This window comes from Morchella sextelata (genome assembly GCF_020137385.1).
Source record: "Morchella sextelata strain SCLS chromosome Unknown scls_11, whole genome shotgun sequence".
NCBI lineage: Eukaryota > Fungi > Ascomycota > Pezizomycetes > Pezizales > Morchellaceae > Morchella > Morchella sextelata.
This window is the reverse complement of record NW_025408626.1, coordinates 839,907-855,896: the sequence shown is the minus strand read 5'-3', so window position 1 is coordinate 855,896 and position 15,990 is coordinate 839,907. Positions and strand designations below refer to the sequence as shown.

Here is a 15,990-nt window from a genome sequence, read left to right as displayed (position 1 = left end):
TATGGACAGATACATGCGCTTGTGGCTTTATATCGTAGAAAATGTTGAGTTTTTCTTCGGGAGAGCTGAGCCAGCTCAATTGTTTGCCCGCCCAAGCCCGGCTCAGAAATTCAGTCCCCGCTTATGATTTCCAGCAAAGGCATTGACTATGGACTAATCGAGCTCCATGACCGTGATAGTACATAATTGGGGTTCTGATAGCTTCTCTATGAATCCTCTGGGAGAGCGCTACCACTTATATGATATGTTCATTACGTATCTTAGATCAGCTACTAAATATATTGGGAGGGGGAGGGGAGGAGGTTGGACGACGTGAGGGGTTGATGCCATAGCAAGGTTTATTTCACTTCGACCAATGCACTGGGGGCTCGCGATAATTTGGAGTGATTTAAGAGAAAATGCCCAAGTGACGGAATTATAGAAGGATGACGTGTTGCTGTCCTCCATAGCGAGTGATATTTCATGATTCATAGCCACGAAATAAGTTTACATAAGTGGGTCTAGTTTATCCGATCCTCCAGTTAACTTAACAGTAATGCCCTTAAGTCGCATCATGCTTTAGCCACAAGCCATTAAAGAAGTAGCATATATCAAGCTTTTGACGTACTCGTCTTATTCTCGCCCTACCTGACTAAATTTCCTGCCCTTCCCAGGCCATTGCAACCAAATCATCATTCGCGTATTCATCCTCCGATTCATCGAAAGTAGAATCACTATTCTCATCTTCATCCTCCGACTCATCACCACTAGTGCTGATAGACATCTCATCATAACCACCGAACCCCGACACATCCGGATCGATGTCCCGTTCAAGATCCTTATACTTATACCGACCGATATCCCTGCTTTCATGGATTTCCGCGCCCTTGGATTTAAGAAACGATTCAAAGTCTGACCTAGGCTCACGCTGAGCACTCCGGGCAACAAATCGTTCGAAATCTGACAGCTCTGCAAGGGCATGGTCTTGCTTCTCCTCTTCCATCCTTTTTGACCAATCATAGAACTCCTTGGGTGCGTCTGATAATTTTTCCCACTTTCTCACTCCAGGCCTGCGCGACCAGTCATAAAAGACCTTGGGCACGCCTCGGAAGACAGGAGGTAGCTTATTCTTCTTGCGTGAAAGGCGGGTACCGATTGGGGGAAGAATCATTTTCTCTTTCTTCCCATAATCAATCCCCATATCCCGTCTGTGTTTCACCCCTCTAACCCCCATCTGTTCGCCAAACACTGCGCGCCTAGTAGATCTTAGACGTGGCGTGTTAAATCTCAACGATCTATCTCGAGCTGTCAGAGCAGCAAAACGTCGCCAGTTCTTTCTCAGGTCTCTCCATTCGAATGGTGGTTTTCCCCGAGCTTCCGGGATCGCTCGGACTTTCATCCATCTAGATTCCTTCCACCAGTCCTCACTTTTCCCATGTTCCTGAATTTCGTCGTCCGAGTCCGAATTAGCTCCTACACATTCTTTCGGAGGGACATCGCTTTCCCCACACTCTTGGGTCTCATCGACGGAGTTTGGCTTTATTTTTGTGCCTTCTTCCACCTCAGGGATATTAGGGATTGCATGGTCATTCAATTTGGTTATACCCAGTAATCCTATATGATAGGTACCTGGAGTGATAACTTGGAATAATTTCACATCTTCCCTAATGAAGGTCCCTGGGATAATGGTTTGTCCAGTAAAATCATCTGTAGCCATATCATCGTCGAAAAAACGGGATTTAAGTACCAAAACTCCTAATCCTATATTTAGTAGGTCGAAAAGAGGTCCAGTAAAATCTGAGGGAAATTGAGTTGAATCTGTGTCCGTATAGGTCTTGTTTAGACTACCGTTTATGCTGTCCGAATCGGGTCCTGGTTGAACTCCATGTAGGTTAAGCAAATCCATTTATCTCTATTTTATCTACTGCTAATTCCGTACGATTAGTTGATTCAGAGTGGAGAATATTTAACTACATGTAGGAAATTTCTACTGATTCGGCCTACTTAGAGAGATTTTAGTAGTTGGGGTTATATATACCTGATGATAAGCTTCTTGATATTAAATTTCAAGGCAATAATTGGACAGAGAATTCTTAATGGTTTTAGGAATTGAAGTTCTAAAATATTTTTGTAGTTTTTAAGGGAAGGGAAGCGTTGACACTATAGAGATCTATTTAATAATCTCGATTTTAGAGTTATTTGTGGGGTGGGTTTTGTGCCCTCATAAAGTTAAATTGTGACTACTGTGGAAGACAACATACATGTATCCCATACACACGCACACGCACATACATGTACCCGTGTCCTGGATACACCAGTGAGTGGGGTGTGGTCTCTGCAGATCTAGCCGGTGCTAGAACAACACTGTTAGCTCTTCATATCTAGTTCCATCCTGATCCCATTCTTTAGGATCCTTCCTAATGATAGAGACCTGTCCATCTCGAGCGCAATGTGTGTCCTCAACAGGCCTAGGCGACACAACATTCTCACTCACAAAAGCTTACAGAAAAATACTATTCCTAGCACGTTTTATTAACACCTCAAAGGCTTTATTTCTGCACCGCTCGAATTTCGAGGATGGATTGCTTACCCTCAAATCAGGCATTTCACCTTCTATCGAGTGAAGTAGATGGACGGGCAAGGACTAGTAAGACCATGGATGTTACCTGAGTGCCGACAAAGAACTAACTCCACACATACAGAAGATGCCACCAGAAACTTCCTGGGTTAATCTCATATGAACATTCTACAGACGTACTAATAGATCCTGTTCTAGCATGTGGGCTCAGATAAATCCAACCAATTGACCTAGGCTATGAAAAACCAGGGACGTGGAGGTTCAAACCCTCCCAGAAGAATTTATTTTGTATTTTTTGTTTTGAGACTCTCCCCACCAAGGCTAGCCAAAAGGCCAAATATCAAGCCCTGGTTGCTTATTGAGGTGACATCAAAGCTATGCAACGATCATGATCTATAGGAGTGTATTAACAAGAAAGATAGAGATGGAAAGAACATAGCTGGAAAGGTTTCAAGGAGGTTTATAACCACATTTGCTATCTTTTGGGAGCCGCATTGAAGAGGGCGGGAGGTGTTATTTTTACGTCGTATCAGGATAAAAGCGGGCCGCATAGAGCAGAGCTAGTGAAGAGATATCTTAAAAGAAAGAAAGAAAGGATATACCTTGGGTGTGTGTTTCACCATCCAGTCGAGAGTATCTGGCGAGCTATAAGAAGACTTAAACTTGGATACAAGGGACATTGAGGAAGGCCCAGAAGCAAAGGGGATTTAATACATGAAATTAAAACCAGCTACCCTTTGCCGTATAAGAGAGTGTGCTGAGGGTGCGTCTACTGGAGTCTCACTTAATTAATCCTGTAGCTTCCGCTCTTCCTTTCTTTGTGAGGGCTCGCTGCCTCCATTTCTTTCAGCGGGCTGCTTGCCGGTTCAATTTAGCGGACTCTGGGACTAGATAAATGGGTATCTACATTTTTTTTCTTTTTTTTTCTTTCTTTAAGCAGGCTTTTGGTCGTCATTTATTTCGTACTGGCCCCTTGAATCGCAGAAGGTATGTCAGGTTAGCTTACACATCGATCACTACATGATACATACATGTATTCTAAATCCTGCGACGAGAGCAAAATAGCTAAGGAGTCACAAAGATTACAGAGACCCTACATAAGTCTACAAGTAGGTTACTTTAAACCCGAACCTATCATAGATAAGGATATTTCTACTATCTTAGTTATCATACTCAGTTTGCATATGCAAAAGTGGGCTCCAGAGTAAATAAGTGGCAAATTACATCCTAACAGAAAAAAGAAAAAGGAGAATGGGGTTAGGAAGCCTGAGAACGGAGTGATAGAGGATCTCAAAATGTTTTGAATCATGATAGATCACTCATCATTTTGTTGAATATAGGCACGTGAAAGCGTACCTGTAAAACTTCATTACAAAATAATCTACATGTATGTACATATTTATGGCGCTACCATACTGGCCATAGGTACTGCTCCCCAGTGCTTTCGTTATAAAGAGTTACACTCATTGGTCCAAATCACAAGAGATCACTCAGCATCCTGTTGCGTAGAAGTGCATAAATGCTTTGTCAAATAAATTAATGGAGTTTCTACATAGCCACCACCCATTTGATCCCACCAATTATCCCCACGTTTTTGTTCCTTGTTTACATAGCACATCCCTACATAAATGATGTGCTGGCAATCTAGAGGCTCCCTCAGACCCCTGTCAGAGCAATCAAACTTGTTCCTTGATGTCTCAAATGACTTTGTTTCGCCCTGTCGCTGCCCTGTGCATGTGGGGATAGTTGCCATAGTAACGATCCTTGCGCGTCATGATGTTTGTGTTTGTCTCGGCGCATCAACCGACGGAACGACGCAACGTCTCACCTTGGTTGGAGCTTCAGGGACATTAAAAGGGACAAGATACGATCTGACCTTCTAGTATCTGAAGACAGTGTGAGCGAGGGAAGAGAGAATAACACGAAATTTCTAACCCAGTCAGTACGTAGCTACAGTGCGGCAGCCAACTACACATACCGAACCACCCCTTACTTACATACTATTGTAGCTAGCCCACCGCTACATACATACATCAGATGGATTCTTCACCCAGATCTCCCCAACCAATATCAAATTCAATAAACGACCCTTTGTTTAAAGTATTCCTTCGATTACGACCATCATCACCACGATTCTCACTATCAGAAACTCGTTTCTTGAATACTGCGCCTGGCCAATCATGTATCTACGTTACGCCGCCGGCAGATCGGAGCCGGCATAAAGCGACCGAGAAATTCGCGTTTACAAGGATATTTGAAGAAACAAGTGAGCAGCGAGATATATTCGAGGAGACATTACTGCCTCTATTGGAGGGCGCGGTAATAGGAGGACAGGATGGGACGTTAACGACGTTAGGTGTTACTGGGAGTGGGAAGGTTTGTTTATGACCCTAAAAAAGCAATGGCGTTTAATTATTTGCGAGATTACTGCTAAACATATATCTTCAGACATACACGATACTTGGCAATGATAGAGTCAAAGGAATGACCCAAATGGCTCTTGAAGTTCTATTCAATGCCTTTGGCCACCGCGTGGTTGATTTTAACAAAGTCGATCTCCAAACTCTCGATAATTCCGAGGCCCTAGTTCTCGACACACCCACATTCCACGAGAGGATGCAAAGTTCCCTAGTAAGCCAGATCCTTTCCAAATTCATTCCCATATCACATAGCGTTGTCTTTTCACAATTTAACACCGATTAGGATGGCTACTCTTCAAAACGATCGTCTTTCGCTCATATAACAACTCCCAATATCCCTTCCGTGTCTGGTATAAACATCCCACTACCAGACAGTACATCGCGTTATGGTATTCTTATAAGCATGTATGAACTCTATAACGACCGAATATTTGATCTCTTAATCGAATCCTCATCTTCATCTTCAACTCCCAAGCGAAAGGCTCTAATATTCAAAAAGCCTTCTACAATATCAGCGTGGGATACATCGAAAGAGCAGAAAAAGGTTGTTTCGGGCTTACGGAAGGTCTATGCAGCGAGTTATGCCGAGGCTTTACAGATAATTGAACATGGTCAAGCCAACAGAACTGTATCAACTACTCATACCAATAATCCAAGTTCTCGAAGCCACGCCTTCTTGCAAATCGAAATCAAGAGATTCTCATCGCGAAATACAGAAAGAGGAAGTGCAAACTTATGCATTGTCGATCTTGCCGGCTCGGAACGTTCACGCACCGCAGAAGCAGGAAGCATAAATCGTAGCCTCATGTGTCTTGGTCAATGTCTCCAGCTCCAAAATGAAGGTTCCGATAACGGCAAGCCAAGCATCGTTCCATGGCGGCAATCAAAACTGACAGAATTGTTATTCAGCAACTCGTTTTCTGGTGCAGGAGGTGGACAAGGCGCATGTATGATTGTGACTGCAGACGCAATGGGCGATTTCAGTGCCACCTCCCAAATCCTCAGATACTCAGCTCTTGCCCGAGAAGTCTCTGCACCACGAATAAGTCGCTCCCTCTCAATATGCTCGTCCGTGTCCTCATGCTCAGAGTCGGCTGTCGATGCTCTTGCTGGAAGTATTTCTTCTCTCGCCATTGCCACTGATCTCACTATACCTCCCCTCAGCGCTGCACCTGAAGAACCAAGCAAGGACACAATAATAGCACGTCTTCTCTCGAAACTCCATGAAACCGAATCTCGATTGCAACTTGCCGAGGAACGTTGTGAGGCGTTGGAAAACAAATGTTTGTTCATTGAGCAGTCTGTACGCGAGGAAGTGGCAGATGATATGGAGTTAAGATTAGAAGAAGTACGGCGGAGTATGCTGGATAGACTGAGGGTAGAGGAAGAATGGAGAGAAGGTTATGTTGATGGAAAAATTGAGATTATGAAACGGGGAATCCAAGGTATGTACTATGCTCTACAAATGAAGCAAATAAGACATTTCCCCGAGGATTCTAACGACGAGTGATAGTTCATGAAGACGCCCCACGATCTGTATACCTAAGAATAGAAGAGCTTGAAGATGAGAACGAAAGATTGAGACGGGAATTAATGCAGCTGAAACGGGAGGCTGGCAATAGGAGTCCAAGCAAGGGGCAAATTCCGAGGGAAGTGAGGGAGGCCGGTTATCGAACCCCAAGCAAGGGTCAAGTTGTGAAGGGAAGAAAGGGGTCAAAGCCGTTGAAGGATGTGTTGAATTTGGAAGCATTTCGAGCACTAACGATTAGCGGGGAGCGGTGAAACGGAGTTTTGGGTGTTTTGTTTTATTCTGTTTACTCTGTTTATTTCATATTTCACTTCTGATTTTGGGTCGACTGAGTGGATTTGCGGACTTTTGACTTTTATTTTGGGTGTTTGAAGCGGGGATTGGGTTATCATTTCATCATTATGTGGGCTTTATTTTCTTACCTATGTATTATTATTGATACCAAAAATGGGAGCGGAGCAAGTTTGTTTTAAGCAATGAAAGCCTTCTCAATCTGTTATTTACTATTAATTCTGCACCAATGATCTCTTCTGATTCATCTCCACATTTTTGCAATATATTTAGTAGTACAGAAACTACTAGCCCTTTTTCGTGTAACACGTTAATAATGATTCCGAATTCGGTAATAGTTACTATGGCTTGTGAGCTGGGGGTCTCCGGTTGCCGAATCATTGGCACCGACACAAGGATGAGGGGGATAGGCACACGCAGCTAATCACACTGCGGTTGATGATAGGCTGTAATATGGACATTTCTAAACAGACTGGTTCATCCCTTTGTGGAGGAATATGAAGTTTCCCGTTCGAGTATACTGTATACGTAGCTGAGTAAATACAGTATCATAATATATCACTCGCACTTCTGATCCAGTGTTCCAAGGTTTATTTGATTGATTGATTCATTCTTTGCGTGTACGCAACCTTCCGATTGTGACACCAGAATAAAATCTCAAAATAGGGTGATAAGGGAAATAAAGGTTGCGTGTACTAGGATCGATTGATTGGTTGATTCATTGGTTGACTCATTATGTGGCGTGATTGACCAAGACATTATATTACGCAGTAGGACGTACAAAAATGATTGCTTTTTTGTAGTTCTAGACTCACTACCTAGTTTGTTTGACTCCTGTTATTGTTTTATGCCACAGCAAGGAAGGCTAGCTATATATATACTACAGCAGTTCTCATCACATCGGGATTTATCTCAATGTGGTAAGGTTGCAGCGGGCGGCCTTATCTTAATAGCATGGAGTAAAAGGATTCCCAGCATGAAGAAATGTGTTATGTATAGCCATCCAGTCATGACGGCCGTCGAAAGATAAGTGGGTAAGAATCATCATGGTCAATGTGGGGAGTATTATATTTTAGTGAATCGGTAAGTACATGCATACTTGTACGTAGAATATAAAGTATATGTAAAGCTAGAGCACAGTCAATGATCAGGCACTGTATAACATAAGTTAAGTAAATACAAAAAAGGTCAAGTAAGTAAAAAAATATGATTGGCTAAAGGTTCAAGAATGCTGATTATTGACCTTTGAGGAGGGATGAGTGATCTTTTGTGATTCGATTATTCATCACTCAGTATCTGAGCGTAAATGCGCACGCCGGAAGAGACTAACTATTACTTGACTACAGTCATTCACAGAGTGCACATGAGGCAACACACAGTTAATAAAACTTATCCTTCTTTTATTGAGAAAGAATCTGCCAAACAAATCTTTACCGCTGATTCCTAGTTGTCCAAATTTTATCTTCTCGCCCTCTGACCATATATATTACAGGCCTCTGTTCGATCAACCTGGGGGCAACTGTAGTGATATTAATCTCTTGCCTATATTTGGTTCATCAAGTTATCGCAGTTCTCTCAGTAAATTCAGGTACATAGGTGTATACATGTGACTAAGCTCCATTTATTCGAAGTCATTTCCGCCGTTAAAATTCCGGGGTCGACATCAAGTTTCAGGATTTGTATCATGATCTACCCTCCAATGGTAGTTTCGAGGGATGTTCCCGTCCCGTGCCTATGAGGAGGTCAGAGCTCTGGGGGTCAATGCGAACGAGGGGGTTGTAGAGTATGTATCTATGTACATATACGAGGGCCCGTCGACTCAAGCAACCTCATCAACCTCACCCTCCTTTAATAAACAAAACCATCCAAGAACGCTGGCCGGTTCCGAGAGACCAAACATTCCAACTAAGGCGCACTAAGGCACACAAAATACTACCTTCACAGCAATGTCTACCTACTTCTTCTCGCCCACGTTCAAGATCAACGATGGTGGATGGCTCTACACACTGCTCCTATTCTTCTTCTCGCTGTTCGTGGCAGGACGGGAAACGAATGCTGCAGTCCGGATCTGTTATTCATTTTTAAAGTTTTCATTCATGGATTCCCCAGGATTTGGGAGAGGCCTTGTGGTTGTTGGATTGAGGATTTCCTCGCTGGTTTTCTCGTGGATGGTGGTGGGGGAAGGTGCTGGAATAGGAGTGAGAGGGTGGTCAGAGAGGGCGGGGTCCACAAGGGTGGGGTGAGTATGATATGGTAGCTAGTCACGCTTATGACTACATGAACTTTGTTGATGTGTATTGGGTGTGATGAGTGTTGAGCGTTGAGCGTTGAGCGTTTTAATTTCTGAGAATGCCGTATGGTTTTTGATATTGATTGTAATTATGATAGCGTAGTCTCGAGGCACAATTTAGGGACTTCAGAAGTAGTAATTAATAATATATATATGGGAGTTGGACATTGATGCGGAGGGGGGAGGTCTGGAAAGCGTCGGAGGGGAAGAGAAGAGTCAAAGAGGGCACATTAAAGCTATCGACCAGACCTCCTAACTAGAAGCTTTTCTTGGCTCCGGGAGTCATAGCGAATTATATGTATTGGGCATCAGAGTGCCAGAATGGAAAAAAGCAAAATGGGTGTTTCACAGCACGAGTTTATGCCAAGTCTATGCATGATCCCCTCAAAGTTCAACGACTTGTGGCAGCTCCAAAGACAGAAGGGCAATACGTACGCATCAGGTCCTGTATTAAGTCCTACTATATACTTAACGATCTGTGTATACTTGAAATTTAGCTCGAAACGAAGTCTTAACTCATGATTACGGTATTGTTGTGTTTTCTATATCTGCGGAACCTCTGAACACCGATCAGTCACTGTCTTGGCATTCATTTCCCAGAACAGCATCTTATTGAGACAAGAGAATCATTTAATATTATCATAGAAGTTATCCGCCAATGAACTGTGCCAACCCCGATTATCGTCCTCAAGAAGGATAGCTCTCTTTAGTTCAAGAAACAGAAACATACATAATGATATTGGTGTGTGCCTACATGCAAGAAGAAGCTAGAATGGACAATACGTACATGTGTATTATATCAGGGAAATAAAAGATCAGAAAACAAGGGATTACTCTCTTTGAACATCGTCTGTAGAACGAGGGAGAAGAGAAAAATAATTTGTTGTTAAAACATCCCTCTCAAAGCTTGCAGCATATACATGTGGGACTCCTGGAAATGGGAAGATTTGGATAGGGTGAAGGAAGAATAACTCCATTGACAAAGGAGACGAATATGATAGAACTTTTAACCATAAAAGCATGACAAACGTTGGAATGGATACAAAATCACAGAAAAACCCCCCAAACCATTGGACAAAAGAAGAAATGCCAAACCGACCGAACTGAAAAGATATCCCCTAATATGAAACAAGAAACCAAGAAAGGAAAACAGAGGCTCGCAAACAAAAAAAACTAAAGGTAAAAAAACTAAAAGGATATGACAACCAAAAATATCGAGACAGAAAAAAAGTATTTGTCTAGTACATAAATGTAGTAGACGACATTGGCTGGGCCGAGAAACCTACCACCACTAACCCTTTCCCTCTTCTACCTGGTGTCATTCTCCATAACTTTTGTGTAATCCTAGGGCACGCCGGCCCTATTTTTCCTGGTCCTACTCCTCAGCTAACTTTTTTATAGTTCTAAACGTAAGAACCCTCTTGCCAAGGCTCGCCGTCTGGAATCTTTTCTCTACTCATCGCCATCTTGATCCGAGCTATGACAAGGGAAATCGAGATGGCCAGGCATCGTTTCCCTTTAATCAATGTCTAGGCCCATCAAATATCGATCAAACCCCATTGACCCCCTACACCAATGTTGGCTCCATTTTTCTTGTTGCTAGCCACCTTCTTGATACCATTACTAGGCCCCGAGCCTTTGCTGTTGATCATGAATCTTGATCTAACCTTTTTCTTTCTAGCTGGTGTAATTGTCTGTGATAATCTGCGGTCACCAATTTTGTGGGATGTTGCTGCGTTGTTTGAGAGAATATTTCCCTGGGCATGCTGCATTTGCCGTTTGCGAAAAGACGTAACTGCAACCTGGTCCCATCGTGCAAGCATATCTTCAGAATTCTCAACGGCACCAATGCATTCGTCGTCTCCATCGTCGTTATAGGCGCCATCGTCATTGTCATCAGAGTTATCATCATGTGTTTCGCCGTCGGCATCATCGGTCGAGAAATCCAAAAAGTCTGTAATTTGTAGATCTTGTTCGAACTCATCGATTTCATCGTCGTTGGTGATAAGATCCCCGTCCAAGTCCCCCAAGTCGAAGATGCCGTCGATGTCCAAGTTATCGTAAAGCGCTTCTGCGGGTCCCAGAATGTCGTTTCCATCTAAGAATAACCCATCGTCCCCAATCAAGCCGCCTAGAGTAGGATTATAGCCCATTGGGCCGGTAGACTTCTCACTCTCACTTTCTTCGAGCATCAATTGAGAGACATCGGTTCCACCAGTATTAAATTCGTAACCCCTAGAGGCACCTGGAAGGAGAAAGGTTTTCTTTGATCCATCAATCACACAGATTGTACGATTAGGATCAGCAACCCAACTGGCGACTGTAGGGCCGCCAGAGGTATTGTCAATGTGTACAACTTGAGGGCGAGATGAGCCGACAGATGAGACCGACGCACGACGAAGCATCGATTTGCTTCGGGGCGTAGGCATGGGGAGGTCTTCCTCTTCATCGGTGGTTTCTCCTTCGTCGGCTGAGGGTGAGGAGAAATTCGTCAGTACATATGGCATCACTCAACTCGAAACTAGAAGCCTCACTTTCACTGTCTTCTTCGCTTTTGCCACCATTAACCTCGCCCTTGGAAAAGAAGAGCTTCCAAGACAACCCATGTTCCTCATCCGAATCATCGGCCCAGCCACCTTCTCCTGCAGTGTCGACGATATGCTTCAAGGCAGGGTCTTTTCTCTCGAAGTAAGGTGCCGATTCCGCCAATTGATTAAAATCATCATCATCATCATCATCCGACTCGGTAGAATTATCGGGAGTGCTAGGTTCAGAAAAGATTCCAGAGAAAGAACCGCGGGGTGTGTAATTAGGGGTATCAAATGGGGTGCTAAATTCTGCACCGGACATTTCACTTATGCTTTCTGGGAAAAGGCCATAATCGAGTTGAATGTCTGCAAAAGGATCAGAAAAGGAGGTAAAATCATTTGCGAGCGAAATGTCGTGAAAGGCGCTGGGGTCTCCCCAACCAACACCGAAGACTTCATTATCTAGGTCTTCCAATTCCTCAGCTGTGATCAAATTTGGGTCGGTAGGGTCCTCGTCGCCGTATTCGCGAAATATAGTACTAGGAGTAGATAGGTCCACTGGAGTATCGCAGCCGTTTGCTTCAAATTCTTGAATTAGCGCGGACTCCTCGTCATCCAAAATATCTTCATCGTCAAGATCATCAAGATCATCAAGATCAGCTAAATCATAAGGTGCGGTATCTGTTGTAACGACTGAAGGGGGCGCTGAGTGATATGTCAAGATACCGTTCGTGTTTGATAACTCTGTTGCAATCCTTTTACGTGGATAATCCGACTCATTCCCACTTTCGTTTTCGGCATCGAGGTCAGCGTCGAGGTCGGCGTCGTATCTTCTCACATCCTTTTCCGTCATACTGAAAGTCCTCTTCTTTAAAGTTGACCCCGTCCGGTGATCTCCTCCCTTCAATGATTCCTTAACTGTCGAAATCGTTGCTCTGGCCGGATGGCCCAAGGACGACTTATCGACGATTGCAGTCTCATTTTCATCATTTATACGGACGGGGCCACTGACAGCTGGCTCTTCTTCGTCCTCCTCGTCCGCTTCTCCATCATCTTCCTCTTCATCATCCTGACTACTTGAACTTTCCGAGCCATTGTCGGACTGCCCTTGATTTCCTCCGTTTCCATTTTTCCCACCATTTCTTCCGTCTTTACCACCTCCTCCCTTCGATCCTGACACCAATCCAGATGATTTGCCGTGATGTCTTCTAGTGTACGGAGTTTTCCCAGGGATGATTTCTTCTTGAAGGATATATGGGTTTCTTGGGGTTGACTTATCGCTGACGATGATTGATGAACTATGATGAGAAGTCGTATTGAATAAGCCCGACGCAGTAAGAGTCTGCAGAGCTGATTTGCGGGACATTTTGTTGTATTGTGAAATTGAAATTCAGTGGAAGAAGAAATAGCAATTATAAGTAGATGTGAGTGCGTAGGTCTTTAATTCGTTCTGAAGGGGATTTTAGATCTGGTTCGGGTGTGGTGGGGTAGAGTGAATGGGTGAGTGGTTGGTAGAGAGTTGTGGTTGGTTGTTGCTGGGGTAAGAAATTTAATTTTTTTTCCTTCCCAAATCCTCCTTGACTATTTCGAGGCCAAGCGCAAAAATGATGGCACCTTTGGTCGTATGTTCGCTGTCCCGAATGCAACAGAATAATGGCTTTTGAGAGAAGCCGGTTTCGATATTCTGGGCAAGCTCTCGTCCGTTAAGGTGAAAATGCAAGAGCTTTCAGGATTATCTTCGTTTCTTGTCGTTTGTTAATGTCAATCACTGGAGTTGTCGGGCTGGAGATGCTGTGCAACACCTCCAGAGGAATTTACAACTCAACGGCGATGTTCGAAGCTTGTGACATTTTTTCTTGGTGACGATGATAATTCTGGTTATACGGGTTCTGTGGATATGGTTCTGTTTGGTTGGGATCTGGGATTTGCCTTGGTGAGGTTGAGGTGGAAAGAAAAGAGAAGAGAAAACGACAAGAGCGGGGGGTAGGAAGCGTAAGTAGTGCGGTCGTTGGGCGGTTTCAAGATTTTGTCATGTGTAGTCAGTCGTACACAACGACGACGTTACTACGTTAACAAAAAGAAAAAAATGATATTTTACATCAGATCAATTCGATTTACCTATTCGATAAAATACACTAGGCTTCTTTACGCGACATATCTCAGAGATATCGCACCTATCCAAATACCTCTTTCTTTTTGTAGTGCTTGAGAGGTGTGCAACAGCCGCGATGAACAAACAGAAACCTCCTCCCCTCACAGCGATTTATTTTAGGTCTCTGCTCACCTTCAATTCGCTCAATTCTTGATCTGGCTCGGATATAATCTACTTAATCCATCTCCTAAACGCAAGATTCTGCGCGGGTGGGTGCATTGCCTGCAGCTCCTGGCCCTTCTGTCAAATCACATAAAAGCTGGATACTTTGTGAAGTGAGGGGCAAGCAACGGAGCCGTTAGAAGATACCGCTGCTAGCGATATCCTCTAATCAGACTCTCGAGCGTACCAGCAAGAATCATATCGAATGTACTCGGAGGGTAGTTGCAGAAGCCATGGCGCAATGGCCCTTGCGCTGACAGCATCAACTTTAGTCCTCGGAGGTCCTCGACGTCAGGACGAATGTATGGCGTTTTGATACCTACTCCGATTACACGAGGGGATTTGAGGTCGCCTAACCTGTTTCTGGATTGCAATGGGTCGTTCGAGAGAAGAGGACCATGGTTTCTAGCATCAAGATATCGAGCCCGTATGGGTGCGTGCAAGGCAATTTTTTTTTATTTTTTTTAGCTGCATCCTCGTCCGACGTCCTTTCCATTTTTCGTCTAATACAGTACAAGACCCTGGCCCATGCAGAACAAAAAAGTAAAATACAAAATACTCGAAAGACGATCACTTCACTCCAGCCACGTCGTTGAAATTCTCAAAAATTTATTCTATTTTGTGTGCGTGTGTGGGTTTCAACGTGACGTCTTTCCTGGCTTGTTCTAGTGCAACAGCCGCATCTCATTCTGATCTGCATACCATCACTACATGCAAAGTATTGATAAAGTCAACTGGAAACTCAACGAGCTTTCTATAAAAATTCACGAAGATATCTGTAACTACATTTCTACAGAGAAAAGAAATATCTCGCTAAAATTCGGGTAAGATCCGTATTTGTCTGCATTGGTACTGGCGCACCGGATTCACAGGGAAGAAAATGAGGCTCTGCCGGTCTGGTTGTTTAAGCTATGTAGGTATGTTACATGTGACGACCAAATACCACCAGACCCGACCACTTAAAAACGCCAGGAAGAGCGTAATACAAGACTCAAAATTAGGCAGAAACAAGTTGAGCTAAGCTTTGAACTCGGAAACGAAACGAAACAATTGGGATATCTACATAACCAACGGTGGTCGTGGAACTCAACACGCGATAAAAAAAATTAAACCCCTGGATCCAGCGATTGAGGCATCACGATTGGCTGCAACCCCCGGATTTTGTGACGAGTAGATTTTACTTTTTCCAGTCTCGAGTACGATCGGATATCTGCCGCCCACTTTACAATCAATCCCGGTTCGTTTGGAGATATCTTTTTTTGTGGCCTGGCTGATCTTTCTATCACGTTTATGCGGGGAAATGTGTACTTTGTGGTACGTACGACGCAAACCTCGGCTTGTCCCTATTTTCCGCTACAAGGTGCTGTTTTCTACTGCCCTGCATGTTATGAACACCTCCTACCCGTAGACATATGTCAACGTAGGTCTCACTTTCACGATTCTAAACTTCGATATTTGTTCTAGATCGTCAACTTCTGATTGCATCCTCATGGCCTATTGACCCGGCAACATAAACATATACTCGCTATCATCCATAAGAACCTGAAAATGCAAGTGACATTTACAAGGATTATTTGTATGTAGTGGCGCCGTTCTCCCCTAGAAATCATCCCTGTCTTATTCACCTGCATTTTCAGGTTCTTATGGATGATAGCGAGTATATCAAGAACATCGTGCATGGGAATCGCCTTTCCTCGCTCTAGTTCTATGTGTTTATCATTTGATGACCTCGACGTCAACGTAAAGTTGAATCGTACGTGCCTCTCCACTGATCTTGTCGCAATCCCGCTTACATGGGGTTACAACCTCCGACTCGACCTGACGTGCATATGCAGCTTAAGAAGAATCTCCAAACCTCAAAGCTCCTCACATAAAAACAAGACTAACGCACGGCGTGCTTTTGGGCGGTAACTGTATTTCTAAGTGAAAAAGGAAAGAAAAAAATTCAGGGTCCTTTGCTCTCAACGTGTCGTCTGTTCGTTTGCAGGGGCAAGTCGACATGGAACGCAAAGACTGTCCCGTTGTAGGGAAGAGGGGCAATACAAATTATACAATCTAACTA

At 43.7% G+C, this 15,990-nt stretch overlaps 3 protein-coding genes across 3 annotated transcripts; 1 reads left to right on the top strand and 2 right to left on the bottom strand.

Moving 5' to 3' along the window:
- Positions 1-631: 631 nt before the first annotated feature.
- On the bottom strand, positions 632-1,885 carry H6S33_001648 (uncharacterized protein; the record flags this gene model as incomplete). The annotated part of the gene is made up of 1 exon (XM_044832998.1): positions 632-1,885. One exon carries the CDS (start codon positions 1,883-1,885, stop codon positions 632-634), a length of 1,254 nt encoding a protein of 417 aa, XP_044693709.1.
- Positions 1,886-5,050: 3,165 nt separating this feature from the next.
- On the top strand, positions 5,051-6,759 carry H6S33_001647 (uncharacterized protein; the record flags this gene model as incomplete). The annotated part of the gene is made up of 3 exons (XM_044832997.1): positions 5,051-5,188; positions 5,477-6,422; positions 6,491-6,759. 3 exons carry the CDS (start codon positions 5,051-5,053, stop codon positions 6,757-6,759), a joined length of 1,353 nt encoding a protein of 450 aa, XP_044693708.1.
- Positions 6,760-10,624: 3,865 nt separating this feature from the next.
- Positions 10,625-12,980, bottom strand: H6S33_001646 (uncharacterized protein; the record flags this gene model as incomplete). The annotated part of the gene is made up of 4 exons (XM_044832996.1): positions 10,625-11,556; positions 11,621-11,980; positions 12,056-12,193; positions 12,341-12,980. 4 exons carry the CDS (start codon positions 12,978-12,980, stop codon positions 10,625-10,627), a joined length of 2,070 nt encoding a protein of 689 aa, XP_044693707.1.
- Between the last annotated feature and the right edge of the window lie 3,010 nt (positions 12,981-15,990).